The 26,987-nt window shown below is 46.6% G+C and overlaps 1 protein-coding gene across 5 annotated transcripts in view; it reads left to right on the top strand.

The window, feature by feature from the left end:
* The window catches only part of ACTR2 (actin related protein 2), a 39,165-nt gene extending 36,441 nt beyond the window's left edge, over positions 1-2,724 (top strand). For all 5 annotated transcript variants that reach the window (XM_036334330.1, XM_036334326.1, XM_036334328.1 and 2 more), the window contains one exon: positions 33-2,724. In XM_036334330.1, coding sequence (XP_036190223.1) covers positions 33-203 — 171 coding nt within the window. In that variant the 3' untranslated portion in view covers positions 204-2,724. The remainder of the gene's footprint in view (positions 1-32) is intronic.
* The last annotated feature ends 24,263 nt before the right edge of the window (positions 2,725-26,987 follow it).

The following is a 26,987-nucleotide window of genomic DNA, read 5'->3' as shown; positions in this document are numbered from 1 at the left end:
ACATGTGACATTTTATCATCTCTCTTATTTAGAAATTTAAGATCCGCATCGAAGACCCACCCCGCAGAAAGCACATGGTATTCCTGGGTGGTGCCGTTCTAGCAGACATCATGAAAGACAAAGACAACTTCTGGATGACCCGACAGGAGTACCAAGAAAAGGGTGTCCGCGTGCTGGAGAAACTCGGTGTGACTGTTCGATAAACTCCAAAGCTTGTTCCCATCACACCCCTAATGCTTTCTTTTTTCCTGTATTGCCAATCTTTGAACTCATTAAATTCCAGGACATGGAAGAGGCCCCTCTTTAACCTTTAACTGAAAAGGTCAGGTTTTATTCTGGAGTCTTGGGGAAGCTTTGTTAAATTTTTGTTAATGTGGCTAAATCTGACTGTTTAATGCAACCACTTCCTTACAAACAGAAGGAGAGGGCAAAGGGTCCTGTCTGCTGCTTTGTCTCTGCTGAGTAGGCATTTAGATCATTCCTGTAGGCTTCCTAGTTTCACTTGACTGCTCTAATGCTGCTAGTTTCAGCGCACTAGGTGGTATGCCTTTATTAGCATAAGAAACTTTAACAGGAGCTTTTACACGTTATTGGGGTGGGGGGTAAGGGATGGGTGGGCAGCTGCTGAACCCTTCGGGCATTTCATCTATATTGTGACGCTTTCAACACAGATTTAAGTACCTTACAGCTCTGGTATTAACATTTTAGGGAAATATTGGGCTCAGGACTAAATTGTATTGGGTGAGTGTTTGTGTGTAGGGGCCAGGGGAGTTGATCTTTTGATTTTCATATTTTGATTTTTGAGCTCTTCTGCTCTGGGTACAAAAGATGAACTTTATTTACAGTATTTTGATTTGGCAGGTTTTCTTCTACTTTTGATCTGCCTGGAACTGTTTTCATATGATAGAAAAAAATAAGTATAGTATCCTATGTGGCGTAGGGATTTTTTTTTTAATCAACCTTGTTATCTGGGACTAGACTCCCTAAAAAATCTATCAATAGAAAAGTAACATCTTTAAAAATGCTATTGGACATTCAAAGTACAGATTTAAAAAGTGCGTAAGAGCTGGTATTTTCTAAGAGTTTCTGTTTATACCAGAAGCATTAAGGTAAACCCAGTGCCAAGTATCATTCTTGCAAATTATTGTTTTAGATAACTGACCAGTGCTTATGTAATAAAAACAAGTAAAAACATATAAATAATTACTGGCAGTAGGTTATAATTGTTGGGTTAAAAATAACATTGAAATATGGGACTTGTTGCCAGTTGGGTAATTTTCATTCATTTTTTTTGTTTTGATTTGAACCTTAAGGAGAGTAAAATTTGACTATTTAAAATGTTGGCCAAAAAAAAAAAAAAAATCAAGATTTAAATTTGTATCTGTATTGAAAAATTAATCATATCAACATAATCGCAGCCATTTTATGCTTGAAAGAAGAATTATTGGTAATTTGTAAATGTTAGCAGACCTTCCTTCCTAATTCAGAAAATCATATTTATGAGTTCTGTCAGAATTACTTGGTATCTGAAAAAAATACTCAGGCCTGAATGCTTTCTAAATTGGAAAAACAAAGTAATAAATTATATCACGCTCAGTACAAAATGCAGATTCTGAGGGGAAAAGTTTGTTGTTTTGTTTTTCCCCCAAAAAATTATTTACTAATAATGAAAAGAAAACTTTGCTTTGAAAGGAGAAGCTTATTTTTCTGGGTAACTGAAATCGGAGAAATTATTGGCTTTAGAGTCTCTTTTGTGAGAAAACTTAAAAATCAGTTTATATGAAATAAGCAGCAAAAGGAGGCTAGTTTTCATTATGCAGCTTCTGTTATTATTAAGTATTTTTTCTCTGTTTACCTCAATTTGAACAAATAAAAGAAGTTTGCCTGCATGCTGGCCATGCTTCAGTACATGTGAATAGCCTATGAATAACATCTACTAGATTTTAGGGACCTGGATGTCTGAGTACTTTGGGATTCTAAAGTGTTCCTAAATCATGTTCTTATCAATCCCCCAGCCTTTTGAGTACTGGACTTTTGTAAAGGACACAAATGTAGGACCAGTACCTACTAGCTGTTCATTTCAGGTAAATGGATTGACTCTTGGCCTTTGGTCATGATTTTATAATATGGGGGCAGAAAACAACAAAGAATGGGATAGGCTCTTAAATAAAACAATGAAAGAGCACTTATCATCTGTCCTTTGTAGGATTTGGTTTTAATTTCATATTCTGCTAGCAAACATGACATTAAAATGGTGTATTAATATATATATAGTATAATTTTAAAATTCCATTTTATAATTTTCCTATTCCAAGGTGAAATGATGCATTTAGAAATTTTGGGGGTGGGTGAAGTGTTGTGTTTCATTGAATTTGTCTAGTATGAGTTTTTCAAATTAAAATTTTTTCTGTTATGAAAGAGATCTGATATTTAGCTCTTAAACCATTGTCATTTAAATTTCTAAAAATGATTAAAATTATTTTCTTTTAAAATTAGGATTGCTAATACTTTGATCTTTGAGAAGGGCTTCTTAGAAATAGGTCCTATGGTTAAACTTTTTTCTTCAAAACTTGTTTTTGAATGTTAACTTTTACACAGTTCTGAGCACTGTTAACAATATCAGTAAAGTATTTTGAGAAATCATTGGAAAGTTAAAAATTCTGAATTTAACATGAATACACTTCTTTTTGATTCAGAAAATAAAATCAGGTTTTTCAAAGTAAATTTGAATTTTGCCTTTCTCTTAATAGTTTTTCTCTTTAGTTTCACTTTCTTATATTCATTTATATATTCAGTTTTGCTAATGCAAGATGGATTGACAACTGTAGGCCAAGTTTCATTCAGTGTTCTATTATTTGACCCCAAAACCTCTTCATTTCTGGTATGATTTCAAATACTTGGGGGGGGGGGGGCAGGGTTTGGGGAGGATAAAAAATAAGAGCAAATGACAGCTATAGCTATATTAGAGATTTTTTAAAAATATGTATTTTATTGAATTTTTACAGAGAGAAAGGGAGAGGGAGAGTTAGAAACATCGATCAGCTGCCTCCTGCACACCCCCTACTGGGGATGTGCCCACAACCAAGGTACATGCCCTTGACTGGAATCGAACCTGGGACCTTTCAGTCCGCAGGCCAACACTCTATCCACTGAGCCAAACCGATTAGGGCTTTTAGAGATTTTTTTTTCCTCAAGCAGAGACTGTTTTGTTTCCCAGAAGATACCCTGTGGTTTTCAAATAGTAGGTAGGAATGGTAGGTAGACTGGTATGTCACATGCCTCTTTCCAAGCATATTTCAGCTCATCTGCAGACTTTTAGGCATATTATTTTTAATAAAACAACTAAAGAAGGATGAAAGTTTATTAAACTGACATTTGCCTTTGAGGATGGAGGCTGGGGAATAGACTCAAGTGTTTTTGTTTTTCCTTCAGGAAATTGTATGCTTGAATCTCATTGCTCCCTTCATGGCCGAAGTCCCCAGGACCTCCTGAGTTTGCCTCTGATGTCTTAAATGCCTTAGTTTCCAGGAGTATAGTGTGACAGCTGTCTACAAATGTTACAGAGGAAGACACTATATAAAGTGTCCTTGTGGATGGAATGAAAGTCACAATTTTGTTCATCCATTGTACAGCTGAGTGCATTTATTAACGATGATTTTAGAACCATTAGAGAAGGTGTCCAGCTATAGTGAACCAGACACTCAGGGATTGCTTTTAGTTCAGTGTTTAGTGCGCTGTCTAACCTTATACTCGGGCCAACTGCCCACAGTACCAGGGGTTTTGTAGGTTCATTTCCATTCAGCTCAAATTCTGTGACCCATTAAAAGACTGGAAATGTTACGTCAGAGGTAAGTGGAGGAAGTGGGGAGGACCTGGGAAAGCATATTTGCATCTATTGTAAGTATCCCAATTTGTGTTCTCTGCAGATGGAAAGTATCTAAGTAGGTAGGGGGAATCCAAATGATTTCTCACTTCTCTTTGGCTGAACAGAATTCCTGTTCTCTCTTATTTCTACACTCAGTTCCTTCCACCCAATAGAGAAAAAGACTGGAAAGGACTGCAAATAATTTTCCTTTAAACAGAAGAATTAGTATTTTAACTGTGATTGAAAGGTTGGATTGGGGATTGCAGAGACCAGTCACAAGGATAATACAGGATAGTTTTCAAGGGCAGGGTAGGCTCCTGAGCGCAGGGCCTTTGGCTAATACCAAGTTGAGCCTTTGCCGAGTGCAGTGGTTCTCAACCTTCCTAATGCCGCGACCCTTTAATACAGCTCCTCATGTGGTGACCCCCAACCATAAAATTATTTTCGTTGCTACTTCGTAACTGTAATTTTGCTACTGTGATGAATCGTAATATAAATATCTGATATGCAGGATGTATTTTCATTGTGACAAATTGAACATAATTAAAGCATAGTGATTAATCACAAAAACAGTATGTAACTATATATGTGTTTTCTGATGGTCTTAGGCGACCCCTGTGAAAGGGTCGTTCAACCCCCAAAAGGGTCGCGACCCACAGGTTGAGAACCGCTGGCCTAGTGAATGCTTTTTCAAGATTAGTGAAAAGAAAACGAATGAGCTGCTTTGCCCTTGAATGGGGGCTTGAAAAAGACTGCCCTAACTCTCAAGAATAAGAACTTTATTCATTAAAACTATTACAAATATTTGCATCTTAATATTTTAATATTTAACATTTTAATATTACAAATGTTTGAAATATTAATATCGAAGGTTGACATTTTAAGCAATTAGTTCAGGAAATTCTGAAGTTAAGATCTGCCACAATACTAATTTGATCTTTTTGTTAAATGAGTATCTTGATACTATGCAGGGATTGGTTTTTAAAAAAATATATTTTTATTGATTACAGAAAGGAATAGAGAGGGAGAGAGATAGAAATACCAATGACGAGAGAGAATCACCTACCAGCTACCTCCTGCATGCCCCACACTGGGGCTGGAGCCCACAACCTGGGTATGTGCCCTGACCAGGAATCAAACTGTAACCTTCTGACTCTACCACTGAGTCATGCTGGCAGACGGGAATTTTTTTTTTCTTTTTTTTTAGACCTATCAAAGTATACACAAGAAAACTGCAAGGCCTGTCTTGCTTCAGGAACCAAATCTTAGGATGTCCTGAGTAAGAATTCTCTTTTAGCTTTTCTGTTTACGTATTTCATGCCAACTTACTGTCTGAAGAGTAAGAAATGTGGGCCTATACTGGGGCTCAAATGTAAAAATAAGTTGATAATATACATTTGACCCTTTGATTTGAAACCTTCAGTCTACCTACGTGTGTGTGTGTGTGTGTGTGTGTGTGTGTTCTTAGATCTACATTTGAAGGCTTCTGCATTGCATTTAAGAATTGTTGAAAAGGAATGTAGGTTTGAAGCCTAAAGCTACGATGATGAGATACAATTCAAAGGACCTGGATGATCAAGCAGGGAGGCCATTTTGCTTATTTTGTTCTTATTTAGCGGTTTAGGTGGGATTTCATGTTTGTATCCTACAGGAAATGATGAGAGTATAATTACCTAAATTTTTTAAATAGTCAAATTGCCTCTTAATGTCTTTCTCAGTATAAAGTTCGAATCACACGGACTGTTTAAAAGTGCAGGTTCCTGAGCCCCCACTGTGGACCTGCCAAACTTGACTGGGGCCTGAGGGTGTGCCTGTTCTGCACTGATGGGCCTAATCCCCACTCCCCCAAAGCTCTCCCTCTCTGCAGTGGGATATCAACAGGACAAGCAGGCTCCAAATTACGACCCACACTCCCCCCCCCCCCACCACTGCCCCCGTCCCACACCTGTGTGCCATTGCCTCATTCTGAAAACTGGCCCAGCTTTTAGCTAATCGGTTCAGCAGTGTGTGGGAAACCCACTCAGAGCAGTGTTGATGGGTCAGGTCAGTATGCTCACCTCCACTGTGCCTCCCCAGACAAATTTCAGTCCCGTTGAGGGATGCTATCCTTCACTCAAAATGCAGATTCCTCTGGGAAGGTTAAAGCACCACCATCAGTCACTTACACATCTGTGTGAACTGCCAGGAAGTCCAGTGACTCAAACACACCTGAGGATTAGCAGCTCTGGTTAAAGTGAAGGGAAGGCCTGCAAGTTTGGCCTACGGAGTGCCTAGGAGACAACAGGCAAACTCCAGAGGAAAAGTAGAGGACTCACTGGGGCCAGGTCACTTCTTAGGGACCCGTGGAGATGGAAGTGGTGAAATAGAGCAAACTGCCAGTTTCAAAGACATTTTTAAGAGCTATGTTCTCCTCACTTCTGGCTAGCAGGGCTCCCAGCTCCCTGAGCTTGAGTTAGCACAGCTCTGTGCTGCAGTTCAGCCGCTCGGTGGATTAAAGTGACTTGTAGTCTGGCCAAGGAACCCACCTACCAGATGTAGCTTTACTTCTGGAGAGGAAATACCTGTTTTAATTTCCATGCAACTGACATACAAATGAACTTTGGGATGCAACTTAGAGACCACCTATCTGTATATACAGTTTTTTCAAGTTCTGATTTTTTTACTTTTTTTTAACATATAAACCCAGTTGGTTCCAGAATTTGGAAGTTTGTGGAATTTTTTTTATTTCAGTTGATATCTGCTAGAGAGAGAAACAAAAGCTTACCTCTGCATTTTCTCTTTTAGACAAGGGTCATTTTAGCGAGAGATTTGAATGGAAAGGAGGAGGGAGGGGGCAGGCTGCTACTATGAATTAAAATTAAGTACCCAGCTGCAGATAGGTACCTGAAGGAGAAAAAATAAGTAGCTAGCTGCAGGTGAGCACACGAAGGAGGAAAATAAAGTGGGCCGCTGCAGGTGAGGCGGTGGTTAGCTGTCTAGTGCGGGAACCCTCTGAAAAGACGTTTGCTGGATCCTCTGGGTGAGTAGGAAATAACTTTTATCTTGAACTGGATTCTGCAATCCGTACGAGTAAGCTTTGGGGTTCTCTCTAGATGAAGAGTGCGTAGTGACGCTGGATGCATTTTCTTGCTGTTTGTTTGCCTGCATATCTCATGCCTTTTCTCTGCGAAAGCTTCTCTTAACGTTTTCGGTTTCACGCGGCAAAGAGCCTCCTGCATGTCAGATTCTGTTAGAAGCCTTGTTTGTTCTGAATGTTTGTCATGAAATTTGTCCAAAAGTGGAAGTGTTTAATTGTGCATAATGACCAACAGTCGTTTTCATGACTTCTAGAAATAGATTTCTTATGGCTTAAAAACGGACCGAAAACTCAGTTTAAGGTCCCTTAAAGTACAGTGCTGTTCCTAAGGTGGGTTTTTGGGGTGTCAGCGTCTACTGTTTGCCTTTCTCAAACGGGTGGAGGTGATGCTAGGAAGACTGTCTTCTGACTTGAAGCTACCGTTCTTGTAAAATGGGGCCACAGTTTTGTTTATTTCTTTAGTTTTTGTTAATCCTGCCAATCTCAGAAGGGAGTTGGCTGGAAATGGTCTCTTTCCCATTTCTTATATGTAGCACTCTTTTATGCCTTCAACATTTTGTTGTTGTTGTTCAGACAGTTCAAAAGAAGCTAGATTTGTGGTGTGAGCCAACAAAAATCCTCTCTCAGGTGCTTCAGAAACAATGAGAAAGGCTTCCTTGAGCTTTCTAAGTGAACGTTGTCTTTGTTTTGTTGCATTTCTGGGTCTCTTGAACAAATAAGTGTGGGGAAAGATTTATGTCATGAAATTCCCCTGGCTTAAGAGTCTAATGAGGTTTGGACTTGTGGAGCTGGCTCCCACCTCCACCCGCCATCGAATCTCTGAGACTGGAGGACTTTTGAATATGGCCCACAAAAACCTTTGCTGTTGCCGCATCCCCTGAAACGACAGGATAGAATGAGCTACGAAAGAGCACCTTCAACTCTTGGAAGGCAAGATTTGCCAACTGGCAAAATAAACCAAAGGGTAGCCTGCTCCACTAGCTGGTTTTATTCAGAAGCTCGGACCGACATTGAAATTTCCACTACATTTCAATACAGTTACTACTTTCAAGAATATATCCTGCTTTCTTTAGGCTCGGGGCTTGTCTGCTAAAATAATTAGCTGTGAGGCAGCCGGGGAAAGAGCCGCATCTGCAGAGGCGGACGAGGTTAGGAGGAAAGGAGTGGGTAACCAGCCGTGGGCAAACTACAGCCCGCGGGTTCGCCCGTTTAAAACGAATAAAACTAAAAAAAAAAAAGACCGTACCCTTTTATGTAATGATGTTTACTTTGAATTTATATTAGTTCACACAAACACTCTATCCATGCTTTTGTTCCGGCCCTCCGGTCCAGTTTAAGAACCCATTGTGGCCCTCGAGTCAAAAAGTTTGCCCACCCCAGGGGTAAGCCCTGGCTTGACTCACAGCTGCCCACCCTGCGGGGAGCAGAGCTTGCCACGGGGACGCAGACGTTCAGAGGAGGAAACCATCCACCCAGGTGGCTTGGGTTCTGACTGTGTCGTGTAAACTGTTTCCCTGTAGACCACGGGAGGATTTTGAGGCTCCAAGGTGTTCCCTCGCGCCCACCTTCACCCCCTTCCTCTCCTAGCATTTCCAGCAGCCTCAGGCCAGGGGTGCCTGAGCCTCCATCTCGAGGGAGCTGATCGACACAGGGATACCAGGTTCCACTCCCAGGCACTGAGGGGACACTTCCCAGGGCTCCTTTGCACTTAGAAACACGTGAATCAGAAGCCAGAGAATTTTGTATCGAATTAAGCCATGGCAACCGCTTAACATCAGGGTATATTTTTCCAAAGGCTTCTTTACAGGGGTTTTCTGTGAGATGAAGACAAAGGCTTCCCCCTGTCCCTCGGGCACCGGGCTCCTGGACCCCAGGCTGCTCTGTCTGTCTGGTGGCTGCCGTGTGCCTGGAGAGAGCCGGCACCCCGGGTTCCTGTGCCTCAGTCACTCAGAGAGGAAAGTGCGGCCCCCTGGGTCCAAGGGCCTTGGCTTCGAATCCCTTTTGGGGCAGGAGTGCCTTTCCCCGCCTTGGTTTACTGCCTTCCAGAGAAGAGAAGGCATCTAAACAGCGGGGCTGGGCGTGCGCAGCGGCTTCGCTTGTTGTGAGCGGAGACCACGGGGTCCTCAGGCCCGCTGCTAGGGAAAGGCGTCCCGTGGGACCCAGGAATGATGCCGACACAACAGAAGGCTGCCATGGTCGTCACTCACTGAGCACCCACTGAGCACTGTCCACGCTCTACCTGCCTTCTCACGTTCGTTCAAGCAGGAGTGACTGTGGATGAGGAAACGGATGTACAGTGAGCAGAGCAAGGACTCGGGGCTAGAAGTGGTAGGGGCAGGTTGAATTCAAACGTCTCTCCGGCTACACAGCCTTTGCTGCAGCACCCTACAGTGGCTCCGTCTCTCAAAACCTTTATCTTGAACTGCCCTCCTCCCCACCCCCGCCCTTGGGGAAAAGTACTTGTCCTTTGTGTGTCTTAATTTAGCTCAGGAAGATGAGGAGGGTGCCGGCCCCGAGCGGTTGGCGTCCCAAGTGCCATTAGAGAAGCGCTTTGATATGAAGTGCCCTCTAAGAACTTGCTCTTCTGTTTATAGCCAACTATTCCCGGGAAGGAAATTGAGTGGACGCTCTGGGAGCGAACAAATGAATGGCCTGCTGGCCACAGGCATTTCTGTCCGAGCAGCTTGTCACACCGTTAGGGTTGATCAGGTTCGGACTTTCCTTTGTCGGTCGGCTTTGTTTTTGCCTAGCAGGTGTGTTCATTCTGGTTCCAAGGCCCGAATTTAGATCAGAACCTGACAGATCAGTCAGTCAGTGGGGTTTTCAAAATCTCCACTGATGACAGGAAGGCGAGAAATGGGAAGAATGTCAGTCGTTATGGTTGCAGTGGCCCTTGGAGTCCAAATGGCCCTTGGAAATAACACTTGGAGAAGGAAAACATTTGAATCACTTACGTCTGTGAAGAACGTGCCCTGTGTGGAATGCCCTGAGCATGGCGAGTGCGGGGGCAAGCTCTCGGGGTGACTGTCATCAATGGGGACAGCCCAGTGGGCGGCCGCAGACGCTAAAAAGTGGAAGACGACAGCCCTGGCCGGTGTGGCCTGGTTGGTTGAGCATCGTCCCACGCACCAAAAGGTCTCCAGTTCCATTCCCCATCAGGGCACATACCCAGATCCCTGGTCTGGGTGTGTGCAGGAAGCAACCGATCGAAGTTTCTCTCTCACATCGATATTTCTGTCTGTCTCTCCCTCTCCCTTTTACTCTCTCTAAATAAATAAAACCATGTTTCTAAAATTTAAAAAAAGGTGCCAGAGGACAGGATGTTGCCTCCTGGGAGACAGTAACCGCTCACAGACAGACCTTCAGCGTGTCACTCAAGCAGCAGCTAAAGTTCCTGATCTGAATTCAAGGATGTTTCCCAGGTCTCCAGCGGCGGATAGCAGTGTTGTTTAAGGTGGTCATGATTGCTCACATCCCGCTTTGGCCGGGAGCAGAGGGAGGGGCCTGGACCTGGGTCCCCTGTCCCCGTTGCAGGAGGACACAATTAGCAGTTAGCCTGTGTCTGCAAGCCCCGGGGAGCAAAGGGGAGGAAGGAAGGAAGGAAGTTGTGTAGGATAAACAAAACAAAGCACAACCAAAAAAAGCCACAGAAAGGACTTCAGATGTGCAAGAATCTGTAATTCCCATACTCATGGGATAGCCGAGGGTTCGGACCTGGATTCAATGTTTTCCCATGAAATGGGAATACCAAGAAAAAAGTGATCGGGATTGTGGAGTGCCTGGCTTGCTCTAAAGAGGTCTTGGAAACAGTTTCCTCTTGTGTTTCTGGATGTGGACCACAGCCAGGCTGATAGATAGATTGTTTAAAAGGCTATCCAGCAAGTTTTACCGCAGGGTCGTTCGTATTGCCAATTGGCCTTTAACTTTCCGTGGCAGGCTTACATGGCTTTTATGAGCTTGTTGAAAATAATTCAGCACTTTAAAAAAAAAGGGATTTAAAAAAAGTGAACCTACAGATAAAAACAAAACAAAACAAAAATCAAAATGATCTCTTGCGTATTCACCAAAACCCATTCCAAATGAAGCCGTCTCTGGCAGACACGATGTTAGAGTGACTGGTGTCCGCCACAATTCAGGGCTTTTACAATATCCATGGGGAGAGTCCCAGGATTGACACTGGGCGCCACACCGCCCGGAGAGGCGGCTTTTCCCGCATCCCAATGGCCCTTGGCATAGAACCGAGCAAACACCTCTAAAAAGCAGGCGTGGTGGGCATTTTAATAGGCTGCTGAATGACCTTGATTTGGAGTGGGCCCAGATGACGCAGCCTCATGGCATGCGGTGGCGGAGTGTCAGCTGTGCAGCTGTTCTGGTGAGGGGCTGGGTGGCCGGCTTGCGTGGGAGCCAATGGTTTTGCAAGTTTTGTGCATGTATATGTGTCAAGGTCATTCGAAGATGGTCTGTCACGTTGAACTTGACACGGAACCAAGAAAACAAAACGAAAACATGACAAAAGTCAGTTCCCTCCAATGTTTGTTTCAGTTTGTGCAAAATAAGCACATTTGCAATTTTGTGTGTATTCCGTTGATTTTGTGGGAAACACAGTTTTTATTCCTTCACTGGGTAGCGTTGTTATTGTGTGTTAGTGGCCATCGTTGGACCAGGAAGCTTGCGTGTAAGGATGGGGATCCCATCGTTTAAAGATTCAGGCTGCGTTTCCTAAATGAAACGGTGATGGGGTAGAGCACGTCCCAGGACCTTCTGGAGAACTCGAAGGGGACGGCCTCTCAGGTGTTGTCCCCTCCTTCCCTGTTCAGGGCAGCCCTCAAAGTGGGTCTGAAGCCAGGGACATTTAAAATCACTCGTATTTGCGTGAAAGTCTCTGAATTTTGAATTTAAAGAAGTTAACTGTTCTGTGGGGTTCTACCCCAGGTAAGAATAGGGGGGCAGTGGGAGAGGGGTGGGTGGAAGGGGGGTAATGTAGCATCCCCAAGGGAATTCTGTGAAACCCACGTGCCAGCAAAGTGCCTACGACTCCCTCATTTCTGGACCCCTCGTCCTCATGTGTAAACAGCCAGTTCCAAGGTGCTTGGAATAGTTATTATTTCCGGTCTCTTCCTCAAAAGTTCACTTTAGGACTCAGACTTGAGGACTTCATAGGTCTTGTTATTATTATTATTTCCCATATGAGAGTAAGCCTTAGAGTACCAAGGCCGCAGCGGCTGGGGGATCGGGAAGACAGTGATGACAAAGCAGACGCAGGGGCTCACTTAACTCAAAGGAAACCTAGAAACGGGGTGTTCGTTAGGGTGACCGCCTCCACGGGCGCTGTATGAGCGGACGCTGGTCATGATGCTGTGGCCACCAAGCACCTTTCAAACTCACTCACTCGCCTCCCTGCAGCCGGCCTTTCCGGGCCAGGGGGCAGCATAGGCCTGGGGCTTGGTCTTAACTGGACCCCGGCCCTCCCGACACGTTTGTGAACTCCCAGCACCTCTTAGTCGTTCCTTTTCTGCTCAAACCGTCCCGGGCAGGTTATGTTGTTTGCAGCTAAGTGCCTGACCAACTAACAATGGCTAGAAAGTAATTCTTTTTTTTTCCTTCAGGAAAAGCAGTCTTTTTTATGGAACCTGCCTTGGTGTGGGGCAGTTCGGTCCTAATGAAACCAGTGCTTGGCAAGGAAGGACATGAGATAGCTGCAGAACATTAAGCTCAGGGATACAGCACGCGTTTATCCTCCATGCACGGCAGAGGCGGGCTCAGCAGTCAAAGACAACTTTCTCGTTCAAGCGCCAGGCCCGCTCAGTCCCCTGCATTGGGTAGAGCGAGAACCTGACTTAAGGTTTTCATAGGATCCGAAGGTCAGAAGAGCCAAGAATGTACTCAGCCATATCCTGCTGAGGTTTCTTTTTGTTTGTGTGTGTGTGTGTGTGTTATTTACCCTACAAGTATGGTAAGAGTAATAAAATCCCAAATAAATTTCCAGGAAATATGGAGGGATCTCTAAATGATCATGAAGTAAGGCAAATTCTCGGTAGTGTTTCCCCCCTTTTCTTAGGGGAGCCGTGGGTTGAAGAATGAGAATTTTATTTGAGCCTTCTCTGAAATCAAGAAGTGTTAGAAACTGTCCGGCGGGTGTGCTCAGTGGTTGAGCATCAACCTATGAACAAGGAGGTCACAATTCGATTCCCCATCAGGGCATAAGGCTGGGTTGCGGGCTCCATCCCCAGTGTGGGGCGTGCAGGAGGCAGCCGATCAATGATCCTCTCTCATTATTTAAGTTTCCATCTCTCTCTCCCCCTCTCCCTCCTAAAATCAATAAAAATATATTTTAAAAAATAAAAATATCTTTTAAAAAATTGTTAGAAACCAAGAGAGCCGCTTTGAAATGTGTTTTCCTTGATGCCAGTAAACTGAAATTATTTAGTCAAATAAAAACAGATGTTCAATTCACTGTCTGCTATGGGCTGAGCTCTCTGCTGGCTGCTGTATGGAAAATCGCAGCGACACTTATTTCTTCGGAACCAGTGGAGAGTAGCTTCAGACTTCCATGCCCCCTTATCGCTTACTACCTCAGTGTGTGTTTCCTAAGACCAGGATATCCCTTTACAGAGCCACAGTGCCGTTATCAAGTTCAAACAGTTAAATTCCATTTCCGTAATATCTCCTCTTCCACTCTCCATTTTCCAAGTTGGTCAACGGCCCGGGAGTGCCTCAGGGCGTTTCCCAGACTCCAGTGTAGAATCAAACCCAGCACCACGCTCAGCAGTTGGATGCCGTGTCTCTCTTGCTTTCTGTTCTCTGGAACCGTTCCTCCGCCTTTGTCTTTTATGACGGAAACCAGTTACCTTCCAGAACATTCCTTCACTTGGCTCCTCGCATGTTTCCTCATGACTGGGGTCGGGCTGTGCGGCCCAGTCAGAAGGTGAGGTAAGTGATGTGGATGATGCCCCTCTGCTTATGCTCATTGTGGTCACCTGGTCGATGTGCGGTCAGGCTTCTCCGCTCACTGCATAGCTGCCATTTCCCCTGGTAACCAAGAAGCAACCGTGGGGCGAGGTACCCTGGGTTTTCAAGGACCAGCATTCCACGGTAACGGAGGAGGCTGCGAGGGCAGTGGTGAAACCGGCTCGGATCCGACTGCCGTCCACTAGCTGTGTGGCCTGGGGCAGCTTCCTGACCTCTCACACCCACCTCTCCTCATCTGTGAAATGCGATACTAATAACTGCCTTCCAGGGCTGAGAGGGCAAATAAATATAAGGGGCTTGGCGGATGGGAGGTATCCGCAGACGTTAGGGTGCTTCTCACCCTCTTCCTCCACCTTAGCGAGGCGGTTTGAGGGCAGTGGTTTGTTGGTCTCTTCCTGTTGCTTCCAGTGCTATGAAGGGACAGGAGGGACAAGCAGGTCACCCAATACAGCACCGGTGGAAAAGCAGGAAGAAAGGCGTGGTGTTCTCGTCGGAAGTGCCAGCTGCAGGGGTGTGTGGGGGTGGGGGGGGGGTTAGTGGTCATGCTCAGCTTGAGACTCAGCTGCAAGGAAAGGGCCCATGGGACACAGGCGTGGACCGACCCGGGCTCCGGGACTCCAGGTTCACCCCACACCCAGACCAGAGGCCCACGCTGCCACAGAACCCACTCCGCCCCCTGCTGTGTGCCACCAACCTCATCTCAGCCTCCATTTCCTCATCTGAAGAATGGGGGGTTTTGCCCTGGCCGGGGAGCTCAGTTGGTTAGAGCATCGTCCTGCTACACCAGGTTGTGGGGTTCGATCCCGGTCAGGGCACATACAAGAAGTAACCAATGAATGCATAAATGGGGAACAACAAATTGATGTTTCTCTCTCTCTCCCTGCCTCTCTTAAAAAATAAAATAAAATAAAATAAATATGCACTAGCTGGGTTGGTTCAGTGGATAGAGTGTCAGCCTGTGGACTGAAGGGTCCTGGGTTCGATTCCGGTCAAGGGCAAGTACCTCAGTTGGGGGCTTAATCCCTGGGCCCCAACAAAGGGCTCGAGCGTGAGGCAACCAATCAATGTGTCTCATGTCGATGTTTCTCTTTTCTCTCTCCCCACCTTCCTTCCACTGTTTCTAAAAATCAATGGAAAAATATCCTCATGTGAGGATTAACAACAACAACAAAAAAGATGAAGAGTGAGGCGTTTTGAGTTCTCAGTCCAGGCTGGGCATTAGAATCGGTAGGGGAATTTTGAGAAAAATGCCAGTTCTTGGACCATCCCCTGACCGCATAAGTTAAAACCCAGGCATCGCCGAAACCGGTTTGGCTCAGTGGATAGAGCGTCGGCCTGCGGACTGAAAGGTCCCAGGTTTGATTCCGGTCAAGGGCATGTACCTGGGTTGTGGGCACATCCCCAGTGGGGGGTGTGCAGGAGGCAGCTGATCGATGTTTCTCGCTCATCGATGTTTCTAACTCTCTATCTCTCTCCCTTCCTCTCTGTAAAAAATCAATAAAATATATTTTAAAAAAAAAACACAAAAAATCCAGGCATCAGAGTTTTTCCGAAGTTCCCCAGCAGATTCTACTCTAAGTCAAATGGGAGACCCTCAGGCCTAACTCATCCTAAACATTCTTCCTCTCCTTAAGTCTCTACGAGTGTGTGAATGGAATATTCTGAGGAACTGAGTTTTCTGGTGAACTTAGAACTCACCACCAGAATTTCCTCCTTGTTTCTATTCCTTTTTTTTCCTTTTAACATTTCTAAAGTGAATAAGTCAAAATAATCTTGAAGGTCCTTCCTACTGTAATGTTTCTATGACCACAGGAGAAGAATATTCCGAGGAACTGGGTTTTCGGGTGAATTTAGAATCCCACCAAAAATTATTTTTCATTTTTATTTCTAGTTTTGAAAACTTTTTAATAGTACAATTTCCTGCCTAGAAAAAAAGGGACAATAACTGCAGAACATGGGGGCCATGAGGGGTCCTATCCGAGCCAGAGCAGACATTGCGAATTGATGATACCGACCTCTGACTTGCCTTTAAAATCCTCTCAATCCTAGCCAGCCATGACCAATCAATCGACTAACACTTGAGATAAGACCTATTTGCTATTCTGGGTATGCTGATTTCAGCTCAATATTTCTTTCATAATGGGATAGCTTCAGGGCTGAAAGGGCAAGACTCCAAACGGCCCTTCCTCAACTCCAAGTGCAGAGGCCTATAGAACAGGCTAGGGGGGCTGTGCTGAATGTAGACTGAGACTGGATACGCTTTGGGTGTAAATGCATATAGACTTTTATGAAAGTACTAGAGGCCCAGTGCATGAAATATGTGCACTGGTAGTGTCCCTAGCGGCTGCTGGCTACCAGTTGCTGGCTGGGGCCTCCCTCCCTTCCCCTGGCCGGCCCTGCCCCCTGGTCAAACTCCTGGACGACCTCCCCCCCGTCGAGGGGACAATTTGCATACTATGCTTTTATTATATAGGATGCTTTGCTACCGTTTGCTTCTTTTACTTAAGTTGAATATAGAGAAGCTGGTTTTGGGGAAACAGTACAGCAAAGCAAGACCCAGGGTTCAAATCCTGATTCTGCCAGTCACTAGTTAGTCACTTGGGACAAGTTACCCAAACTCTCCTTCATGCCTCGGTTTTCTCCTCTGAAAATTTGTCTAGTAATACTGTCTGCCTTGTAGGATTATGGTGACGTTTAAGTGAAATAACAGACTTAACACCCAGGGTCCTACACGCAGGGAACTCTCAACAAATGCTACCTGTTTACCTTGTCAATACCACTCCCAAAAGGTTTTATTAAGTGAGCTATAAATCAAAATTGCATCGATGTGTTACAGGAAGTAGGGAGAACGGAAATAGCTATATTGTGCCCCAACACCAGCTGGTGGGAGGGACGTGAATCTGTATCCATCCAAAGTGGGTGTTGTTGTGTGGTTTGGGATGACAGTGACCCATATCTAGGATGTGGTCATGTAAGCTGTGGTGCCCCCGTGGGGGCATTTTGGAGATTGGTAGAATGGTTTTTGGTTGACACCCCCACTGGCATTTGGGGATGGAGAGGAAGCTAGATGTCCTGCATTGTGAAGAACTGTCTCATGTCCCCCATGACTTTCGAGTGTTCCCTCAGGCTAGACTCGCACGTACAAATGTAGATCATCAGTACTTAGAACATCATAATCCTGAAAATTAGTTCTAAGACGTTACGCGAGACACCCAGTAATTTAGAAGACCATTTCGTCGGGAGAAACCTCAATGGCAGGGTGATCTTGTCTGGAAATTACTGACTCCTTCACTCGTGCAGGCTGCTGGCTCTGTGCATTAAGCTCTCTCACTACACATTTCCCTGAAAAGGGTTTCATTGCACATTACGGTGAAACGTGTGAGAGAGACCTGAGATTGCTTTCCACAGACCTCTTACCAAACACAAATGCGCAGACTCGTGAAATGCAAGGAACGCAGTGAATTTCACCAATGTTTAAAAAATGTTGTTATAATTTTGCCATTCTACATACGTATTATCTATATTAATTTTGTAGCACAATAATCAGAAATCTAGGTTGTGAGGATTACACCTTAAGATTTATTTTCCAGTGGCCTGTTCCTCTTCAACATCATTCTGGTTCCTGCCCTTGTGGTCTCCGCTGCCACGTGACCTCTTTCATTCCATCCTCTCACAGCGTCTTTTTTTTTTTTTAGCACTAGAGACCCTGCCATTAGGGTAACACCCCAGGTCATAAAATAGGAAACCCCCCTGATGCTGTACTTACAAATAAGTCCCAGCTCATTGATAACTTTGAGTCTATAGTGCATCTATACCAGTGGTCGGCAAACTGCAGCTCGCGAGCCACATGCGGCTCTTTGGCCCCTTGAGTGTGGCTCTTCCACAAAATACAAACTTCGCATGGGCCACGAAGTTTCAATCGCACCGTACATGTGCGGTCACACGTGGTATTTTGTGGGAGAGCCATACTCAAGGGGCCAAAGAGCCGCATGTGACTCGTGAGCCGCAGTTTGCCGACCACTGATCTATACTATATTTTAATCTGGTTATTTTATTCTTTCTCTTATATATAGGTAAATGTTCTCAGCTATTACTCAGCCTAACACTAGTTTTCATACTTATGTCCACCCTACCTTTGCCCTTTCATTTCTCTGTTCTTGTCTAAACAGCTTCTGATCTCACTTCTCTGAAATCCAGACACCATCATCATCGGTAGGTGCAGGCAGCTGGCTGCTTCAGTTTGTCCCCTGGTGCTGCTGTGCTTGAGCATTTATAGTTTGAAATAAATGTGACTTAATTATACATTATCATCACTTAATTCTTCCTTTATGTTAGGGGAGGAGTTCTCAGTGACAGATAATCTTGCCCCCTGAGGGACATTGGGCAATTTCTGGAGGCATTTTTGGTTGTCACATATGGGGGAGGTTAGGGAGCTGATCTATGGTTGGAAGACCAGATCAAAATAATTGATTAGGAGTTGTTTGTTTGTTTTTAAGTATATTTTTATTGATTTCAGATAGGAAGGGAAAGGGAGAGAGATAGAAACATCAATGATGAGAGAGAGTCATTGATTGGCTGCCTCCTGCACTGCCTCTACTGGGGATTGAGCTCGCAACCTGGGCATGTGTCCTGACTTGGAATTGAACCATGACCTCCTGGTTCATAGATCGACGCTCAACCACTGAGCCACACTGACCAGGCTAAAATTATATTTTTAAAAATTCTGTTAGAGTTAAGGTATTACATTAATTTTTAAAAACATGTATAGCTAGCTTATTAATCCATGAATTTCTTTAGGGATACTAAAAGGAGTTTACAAAAGACTTATAATACAAACAAGCTGTGAACCACTGGCATAAATCAAAATAAGAGGAAGTGGTGTGGGCAGACATTGGATCCCCACTTCTGTCCTCGCCCTTGATCTAGTTCTGTAAATAGAAAATGCCTTTGGAAAGCTTTTCTGTCCTTTAATCTCATGTGGAGTCAAAGGTCAAATGTGAATCTGGCGTAGCTAAATCGTCCAGCATCCATCCTTCCAGCTGTGTTTCTCCAACATCTGTCCCCAAGCATTCCGCCTCAGGTAACATTTGTTCAGCACCCAGTGAACCCAGCCTCCTCCCCTCCCAGAGGGAACGCCGGAGAGGGTCTGAGTCACCCACAGGATTTGGTAGAAACACCTCCCTTCAGCCAGCACCCAGCTCCGGGTCTCCATCACCATCCACAGCCTGGAGGAACACAGCTACGAGGAGGCACTAGGCTGCTCCCTGGGCCACAAATAGCCCGAGAAGAATGTCTCAGAATGATTTAAAGGCGTGGCACTCAGTGTGGCTAATTGTGGGAGGAGCGAGTCTGCATATAGTACCATTTAGCACATTCCTTCCCAAGATGCAGTGGGATGCCTCCGCTCCAAATGGGGTTAAACAAATGGACCAGCACATTCCACAGTCTGCAAAGCAGCCCGGGGCGGGGGGGGGGGGGGGGGGGGGCCCGCAGGCTTTTGGCAATAGCTCCACTCAGGGCCCTAGCGTCCAGGAGAAAGGCGGCCCCCCATCCGGGAGTGGAGCTTGCTTCCCATGAGCTGCACCCACGGCAGCGTGGTGAGCAGTGCGGAGGGGTCCCAGCCAGCCCTGAACTTGGAGCACCTGGGGGCTACTTACTCAACTAGAGACCAGCTTTGTCCCCTCAGACCACCTTGAAGGTGCCCCTTGGTCATTGTGAGCGCTCGCTTGTGCCAGAGTATGCTTGCATAGTCTCATTTATCCTCAAAATAACCCAAAATATAGGCGTGACTGCTCCTTTGAGTGGATGAGGAAAGGGAGCCCCAGGGCAGCAACTCCACGACTTGGGCCACGGTCACGGTGGCAGAGGCCAGGGGCCGGAGGCAGGGCTGGGCCCGGGCAGGGCTGTCACCTTAGGCTGCCTTCGTACCTGATCAGGCCGCATCCCTCCCTTCTAGGGAGATCACTGCCAAATGCTGACTCCCAGCTCTGGGAGGGGAGGCTGTGTGGGGCCAGCTAGCCCTTCTCCGGGACGCCCAGCTCACGAGGCCTGGCGCTGGCTCCTGCGCTCAGCTCAGCATCGGGGGCCCCCAAGCCTTGGCTCCCAGCTACCACATCTGCTTGGTGGAGAAGTGGGTGGGGCCCAGAGAGCAGATTTATTGTGTCTCCAGCGCCTTGGGCTCCATCCCAGGCGCAGAATTGGAGCGACGACAAGGATAGATGTGCTTGGCTCCGGGCTCGGGCATGAGGATTTATTGAGCACCTGCAGTCATAAAACATCAGGACGCGGCAGCGCGCGAGGCCCCCGGGGCCCGCGGGAGACGCCGAGGTGCGGACACTTGCTCTCCAGCTGCTTGCAGTCTAGTTGCGAACAGCGATGGCTCCCGAGAACCTCAGACAAGGAACAAGGCGGGGCGCCCCGTCTCTGCCACGAGGAAACCGAGGAAACCGAGAGGTCAAGCACTCAGGTCGCACAGCCAGAGAGGAACCGGCCGCGTCTGCAGATTCTGACACTTACTCCACCTCCATTTCTTTCTTTCAAAACACATGCAGAAGCCCTACCTGGTGTGGCTCAGTGGGTAGAGCGTCAGCCTGCGGACTGAAGGGTCCCGAGTTCCATTCCGGTCAAGGGCACATGCCCGGGTTGCGGGCTCGATCCCCAGTAGGGGGCGTGCAGGAGGCAGCTGATCAATGGTTCTCTCTCATCATTGATGTTTCTACCTCTCCCTCTCCCTTCTTTTCTGAAATCAATAAAAAATATATTAAAAAAAAACATATGTAGAAAAATGAAATATAGAACTAAGCAAAAAGAGGGGAAGAAACCACCTCAAACACCCCCCCCCACCCCCCCTCCAGAGATAACAACATCCTCTCTCTCTACAGATGCACGTGCCCATGTCCACCGTGTGTCTGCTTTATAGACTTGGGTCATGCACACACTGCTCAGTAACCTTGTCTCCTTTGCCATGGCTCCCTGGGAGGGGGGTGCTTCTGGGAGGTTCTTCTCCCTGCAGGCAGCTCTGGGGTCCAGGAGGGAGGAAGGCAGGGCCTTGGGAAGTAGGCAGGTGACGGTGACCCCTGCAGGGGAAAGAGAGCCTCGAGCCTCCTGCGGGGTGTGTGTGTGTGTGTGTGTGTGTGTGTGTGTGTGTGTGTATGGAGGACTGTGGAGGGACATGTAAGCAAGGATGTGCTTTGGGGCTCCCAGGAGAGGCAGCCGGGGCTGGTGAGCCTGGCTGTGTGGAAGGGAAAGGCCCCCCTCTGGGTGTGTTCGGTGATCAGAGCCCACACATTTCTTCAGAAGGCGCTTCCGCAGGGAAGAAAGCATGAAACCCATGTTTTCCAAAACGTGCCCGGGGAATACCAATCCCACAAAAGCGGTCTCCAGAACAAGGATTGGAAAGCAGTTAAGGAATGTGATCTCCAGTCCCCCCGCCTTGGAGGGTCGCATGCTGAGGAGCCCTGGTGTGTCCAGAGGCCTTAACCCAAGTTCCCCATGTGTCTTCTCAGAATGGCTCCCCCAGGCATTTCCCTCTTGCTCCGAGACGAGTGGTGTTGGAGAAGACACCACAGAGCCACTGGGCTGGGAGTGTCCCCTCATTAGGTTGACTTCCTCACCGTCAGCGGAAAGCCCCCGGGCTGGCAGGTGTCAGGTGCCCATGCCCCAGCCCGCCTCGGCCCGGAAAAGGCAGAAGTCAATGACCTCAAGTCTTCTCCAGCTCCAACTTTCTGTTTCTGAAATTCATGCCAATCGAATCTCACTGAGAGATTACCTCGGAGGTGTGGTGGCCTAGGCAGTCAAGTTTGTTGGTTAAATTTACCCAACAAGTATTTCTTGAGCTCCTATGAAGTGCCTGGTACTGTTCTAGGCATTTGGGATTCAGAAACAAATATAATAAGCTCTTTTCTTCTATTGCTCTAACTAGAGGCCCAGTGCATGAAATTCGTCCCTCAGCCTGGCCTGCGCTCTCTCACAATCCAGGAGGCCCGTGATCGATCACCCCGCAGAGGGAGGCCCCGCCCGCCTGCTGCAGCACCGCCAGCTGGGTAGCCTGGGCCTCCCTCTTTGGGGCGATCGGTCGTGGACTCCATGATCGATCACCCCAAAAAGGTAGGCCCTGCCCACTCGCCTGGGGTTCCACGATGGATCGCCCCCCCAGAGAGAGGCTCCACCTACCTGCCGCAGTGCTGCCAGCCAGGTAGCCTGGGCCTCCCTCTCTGGGGCGATTATGGAGCCCCTGATTGATCGTCCCACTGGCCCGTGGCCTGGGCCTCCCTCGGCAGGGTGATCATGGGGCGATGGCCAGGACCCAGACCAATCGCATCTGCCTTGGCTGGCCTGGCGCCAGTGAGTGTCATAGCGTGGTCGTCCGGATAGTTCCGCTGTTTGTCCGTTTGGTTGATTTGCATATTATGCTTTTATTATTATAGACTAGAGGCCCGGTGCACAAAATTCATGCACTTGGGGGGGGGTGTGTTCCTCAGCCCAGCCAGCTGGCTTAGGCGGATCCCCCGAAACTGGCTCTCCAACAACCCCCGAGGGGTCCCAGATTGCGAGAGGGAGCAGGCTAGGCCAAGGGACCCCACCGGTGCATGATCGGGGCAGGGGAGAGATGAGGGAGGTTGGCCAGCTGGGGAGGGACCGCAGGAGGGCTCCAGGGCTAGACCCCAGCAGCAAGCTAACCTGGAGCATATTTCCCCTGGTGGTCAGCGCACATCATTGCAAGCATTTGAGTGGCCTTAGCATATCATTAGCATATTACACTTTGATTGGTTGAACGGCTGACTGGTCGACCGGACACTTAGCATATTAGGCTTTTATTATATAGGATGGGGAAACTACAAACAAAAAACTGTATCACAAATATGTCATCTAAGGACTATGAGGAGAGTAAGCAAAGGGTATATGATGGGGATACTGACAGAAGAAGCAATTTACGATAAAGTGAATTGGAAAGGCTTTTTTAAACAGGTGACATTTGAGCAGAGAACTGAAGGAAGCAAGGATGAAGCTGTGCAGAGATCACAGGGCAGAGCATATCAGGTGGTGGGAATAGCAAGTGCAAAAGTCCTGAGGTAGGAACATGTTTGAGGAAAACAAGGAGGCCTGTGTGACTTAAGGAAGTAAAAGGGGGAGAGAGTGAGAAGATGAGGTCAGAGAGGTAGTGGGGGCCAAGTCTTGTAGGACTGTGAAGGTCACAAGAAGAACCTGGGATCTGATTCAGAGGGTGATGGGAAGCCATTGGAGGGATTGAGCAGGGGAGTGACATGTGATACAAGGGAGAATGTTTGCTTCCTAATGGGGATGGACAACTTTCTACATGGCGAGAGCCCACTCTCTGTCTTTAAATATAATGAAACTTAGGAAAAGTAACTGAATTTTCATTTCATGACTGAAGATCTTGTAAGGCCTCAGGATTTGTTCTTCATTCATTATATGCTCATTGAGCAGCGACTGTATGCCAAGTTCTGTGCTAGGCACCAGGACTACCAATGTAGTTGATATGACTTTTAGTGCTCAAATTTTGATGTGAAACACATCACAATTACTTTGTCCCTTTAGTTCAGGAGTGGGGAACCTTTTTTCTGCTATTTGGATATTTATAACATCATTTGCGGGCTATCCAAAATTATCAACTTAAAAATTAGCCTGCTATATTTGGTCAAACATGTTATTAACTCGCCCCTCATGCCTTGGCAGGGCCACCCCTGCTCTAATTAAACAGGCCTCCAGGCTCCCACGTGTCATGGTGGTATGCAGTTCCATCTCAGTCACATTTCAGGAGGCAATGTCCTTCCTTTCCTGTGTGAGTCCATACAAACCAGTAACTCACAGGTGCCCAGGAGGGGAGGGGCCCCTGGTCTCCATCCATCATGAGTGATACCATGATGTTCATGGTCCAAGCCCAGTTAGTGGTTTTGCCAAAGGCAAGCAGCTCCACCCCTCCATGCCAGCCAGGGCTTCCCAGATCCTCCCCTTGGTCCCAGGATCCCAGCTCCTAAGAACTCAGTCTCCCTGGCATCTAGTTACGACCCTCAGTGGTCAGGTCATTAATGGATGCTGCGTGGATGCATAAGACACAGTCACCTTTCCTCAAGCCTTTTATGACTTTTGGTCCAACAGATGAGGAAACCAGTGTTTGGTCAGTGAGGCTGGGCTCTGTCAGGCCATTGGGATAGACTTGAGAGCTGCGTTCCTTACGGAGGACAAGCCGGGGGAGCTACACAACCCTTGTACTTAAGTGGTTATTGTTTTTAGTGTAATGTTCAGTTTTTAACTTGATTAATACAAAAGTCATTCATTTTCAGTTTTGTGCAGCAGGCTGCGAGCCATGCTGAGTTCACTGTGACTGCAGAAAAGAAGCAGGTTTATTAGTTTCTTTTTGGAGGTAGACATGCTTTTAGGCCAGAGACTAGTTACCATATTTCATAGTCAGCCTCTCACTGGAAACAATAACTGGTTGAATAGAATTTTATTGTCTATTCTTCTTTTAAAAATATATGTATTTTTTTTTTAAAATATATTTTATTGATTTTTTACAGAGAGGAAGGGAGAGAGATAGAGAGTTAGAAACATCGATGAGAGAGAAACATCGATCAGCTGCCTCCTGCACATCTCCTACTGGGGATGTGCCTGCAACCCAGGTACATGCCCTTGACTGGAATCGAACCTGGGACCTTTCAGTCCGCAGGCCGACACTCTATCCACTGAGCCAAACCGGTTTCGGCTATATGTATTTTTATTTATTTCAGAGAGGGAGGGAGAGGGAGAGAGAGAGAAACATCTATGATGAGAGAGAATCATTGATCAGCTGCCTCCTGCACACCCACTACTAGGGAAACCATACGGAGAAGCACACATCTTAAGAAGACTTTGGCCGAACCAGTTTGGCTCAGTGGATAGAGCGTCGGCCTGCGGACTGAAGGGTTCCAGGTTCGATTCCGGTCAAGGGCATGTACCTTGGTTGCGGGCACATCCCCAGTGGGGGGCGTGCAGGAGGCAGCTGATTGATCTCTCTCATCGATGTTTCTAACTCTCTATCCCTCTCCCTTCTTCTCTGTAAAAAAATCAATAAAATATATTTAAAAAAAAAGAAATTGATCTTTAAAAAAAAAAAAAAAGAAGGCTTTGGTGCTGGTTAATAGCAGGCTGGGCAGGGCACAGGAGGAGGTTACCAGTGAATGTTTTCTGCCAGTTGCTGCCAGGTGATAACATATTAAAGCCGATACTGACACACGCTCTTCAGGGATTGGTCTTAATGATGCTGTCAGATCCCTGTGCCCTGAGGTCAAACAGGCAGTGAGCTTCGGGCTCCACCAAAAATGGTGTTATGAATGGATGCCCAGAGTGCGTAACGGGTGCCAGGCCTGTGCTAAACTCTTACGCATTATCTCATTTAATCCTGACTGCAATCCCCTGAGGGGGATTCTATTAGTCTCTCCATTTCACAGATACAGAAACTGAGGCTTGCCCAAGACACACAGTTATGATGTGGCGAGGCGAGGCTGGAAATCTAGGGTTGGAATGCCAAAGCAGTGTTTCCTTTCTCTGCGTCTTTGATTTAAAACAAAGCTTAAAGGGAAACAGAATACATCCATATATGGTAAAAGGCAGCACAAAAGAATTTACAGCGAAAATCAACTCTGTTCCAACAGACCCCAGCCCAGACACAGCCACTATTTCTAATTTCTTAATTGCCTTCCAGCTACAGAGACACACAGAGGGGTACGTGTTGGTGTATCTGCACTGTGTGTCTACATGTGGTTGTGTGCTCTCCACAGCGTCTGCACCTTGCTTTCTTCAGTTAACATGCCTTGGAAGGCTTTAGTGTCAGTACCAAGATCACTGGCTGACTTTTTTAAAAAGTTATCTTTATTGTTGAAAATATTGCAGTTGTCCTATTTTCCCCCCACAGACCCTCCTCCACCCCACACCCCTGCCCCAGGCCTTCATCACACTATTGTCTGTGTCCACAGGTTATGCATATTCGCCTATAAATTCTTTGGTTAATCTCTTTCCATCCATTCCCCCTTCCCCGCCTTTCCTCTGAGATTCGTCAGTCTGTTCCATGCTTCTGTGTCTCTGGATCTATTTTGTTCATCAGTTTATTTTTGTTCATTAGATTCCACATGTGAGTGAGATCATGTGATACTGTCTTTCTCCAACTGACTTATTTCGCTTAGCATAATATTCTCCAGGTCCCTCCATGCTGTCTCAAGGGGTAAGAGATCCTTCTTTTTTTACAGCTGCATAGTATTCCATGGTGTAAATGTACTGTATCTTTTTTATCCTCTCGTCTACTGATGGGCAGGCACTTGGGCTGTTTCCAGATATTTATTAGCTATTGTAAATAGTGCTCCTATGAACATAGGGGTGCATATATTATTTCTGATTGGTATTTTGGGATTCTTAGGATATAAGAGGGTCTGCATAGTGGTTCATAATGTGGATATAGAGGAACTTAACCAGTCTTCTCCTCAGGGACATTCTAGATTTTTTGCCATCAGTACCAATGTTGCAATAAGCATCCTCAGGCGAATGGCTCCGCAAATGTGTGTGGGCAACATTGACCAGAAGAGCAAGATGCCATCCAGGGATGGTTGGGGTCACTCACTAGGTCCCTAGCTCAGAGAGGACACATCTGTCATCTCTAGGGCATGGGGGGTGGCACCAAGGGGGCCATGTGTGCTCTTGGCTTTGGGACATCCAGGTCTGATAGTAACGGACTCCGGCACCTGCCTGTGCCCCAGGGACGTTGCTGAATGAACACAAAGTGTGGACAGCAGAGGTGCCTCTTTCCAGTCACCCTCTCATCACACCCGCGTGGGGCCGCCAGGATCTGTGAAGCTCACCTGCTAAGCCTGCTGCCCAGGCAGTAGAGACGCATCATGTCTGGCTCCCCGAAGGAGGCGTGGGCTGAAGATCCAGAGAGATGAAGCAGCTCACCCAAGGTCACACAGGACACAGAGGTGGGGAGGACCAGGGGGCTGGGCTGGAGGGGGTGGTGGCTTCTGTCCCTAATCCTGAAGCTTCTTCTGGGCCTGAGGAGAGGGTGCAGGACTGTTGAGCCCTGCGGCCCTG

Source organism: Myotis myotis, unplaced genomic scaffold (genome assembly GCF_014108235.1).
Source record: "Myotis myotis isolate mMyoMyo1 unplaced genomic scaffold, mMyoMyo1.p scaffold_m19_p_14, whole genome shotgun sequence".
NCBI lineage: Eukaryota > Metazoa > Chordata > Mammalia > Chiroptera > Vespertilionidae > Myotis > Myotis myotis.
The sequence above is the reverse complement of the archived record's forward strand: the minus strand, read 5'-3'. Positions and strand labels throughout refer to the sequence as shown.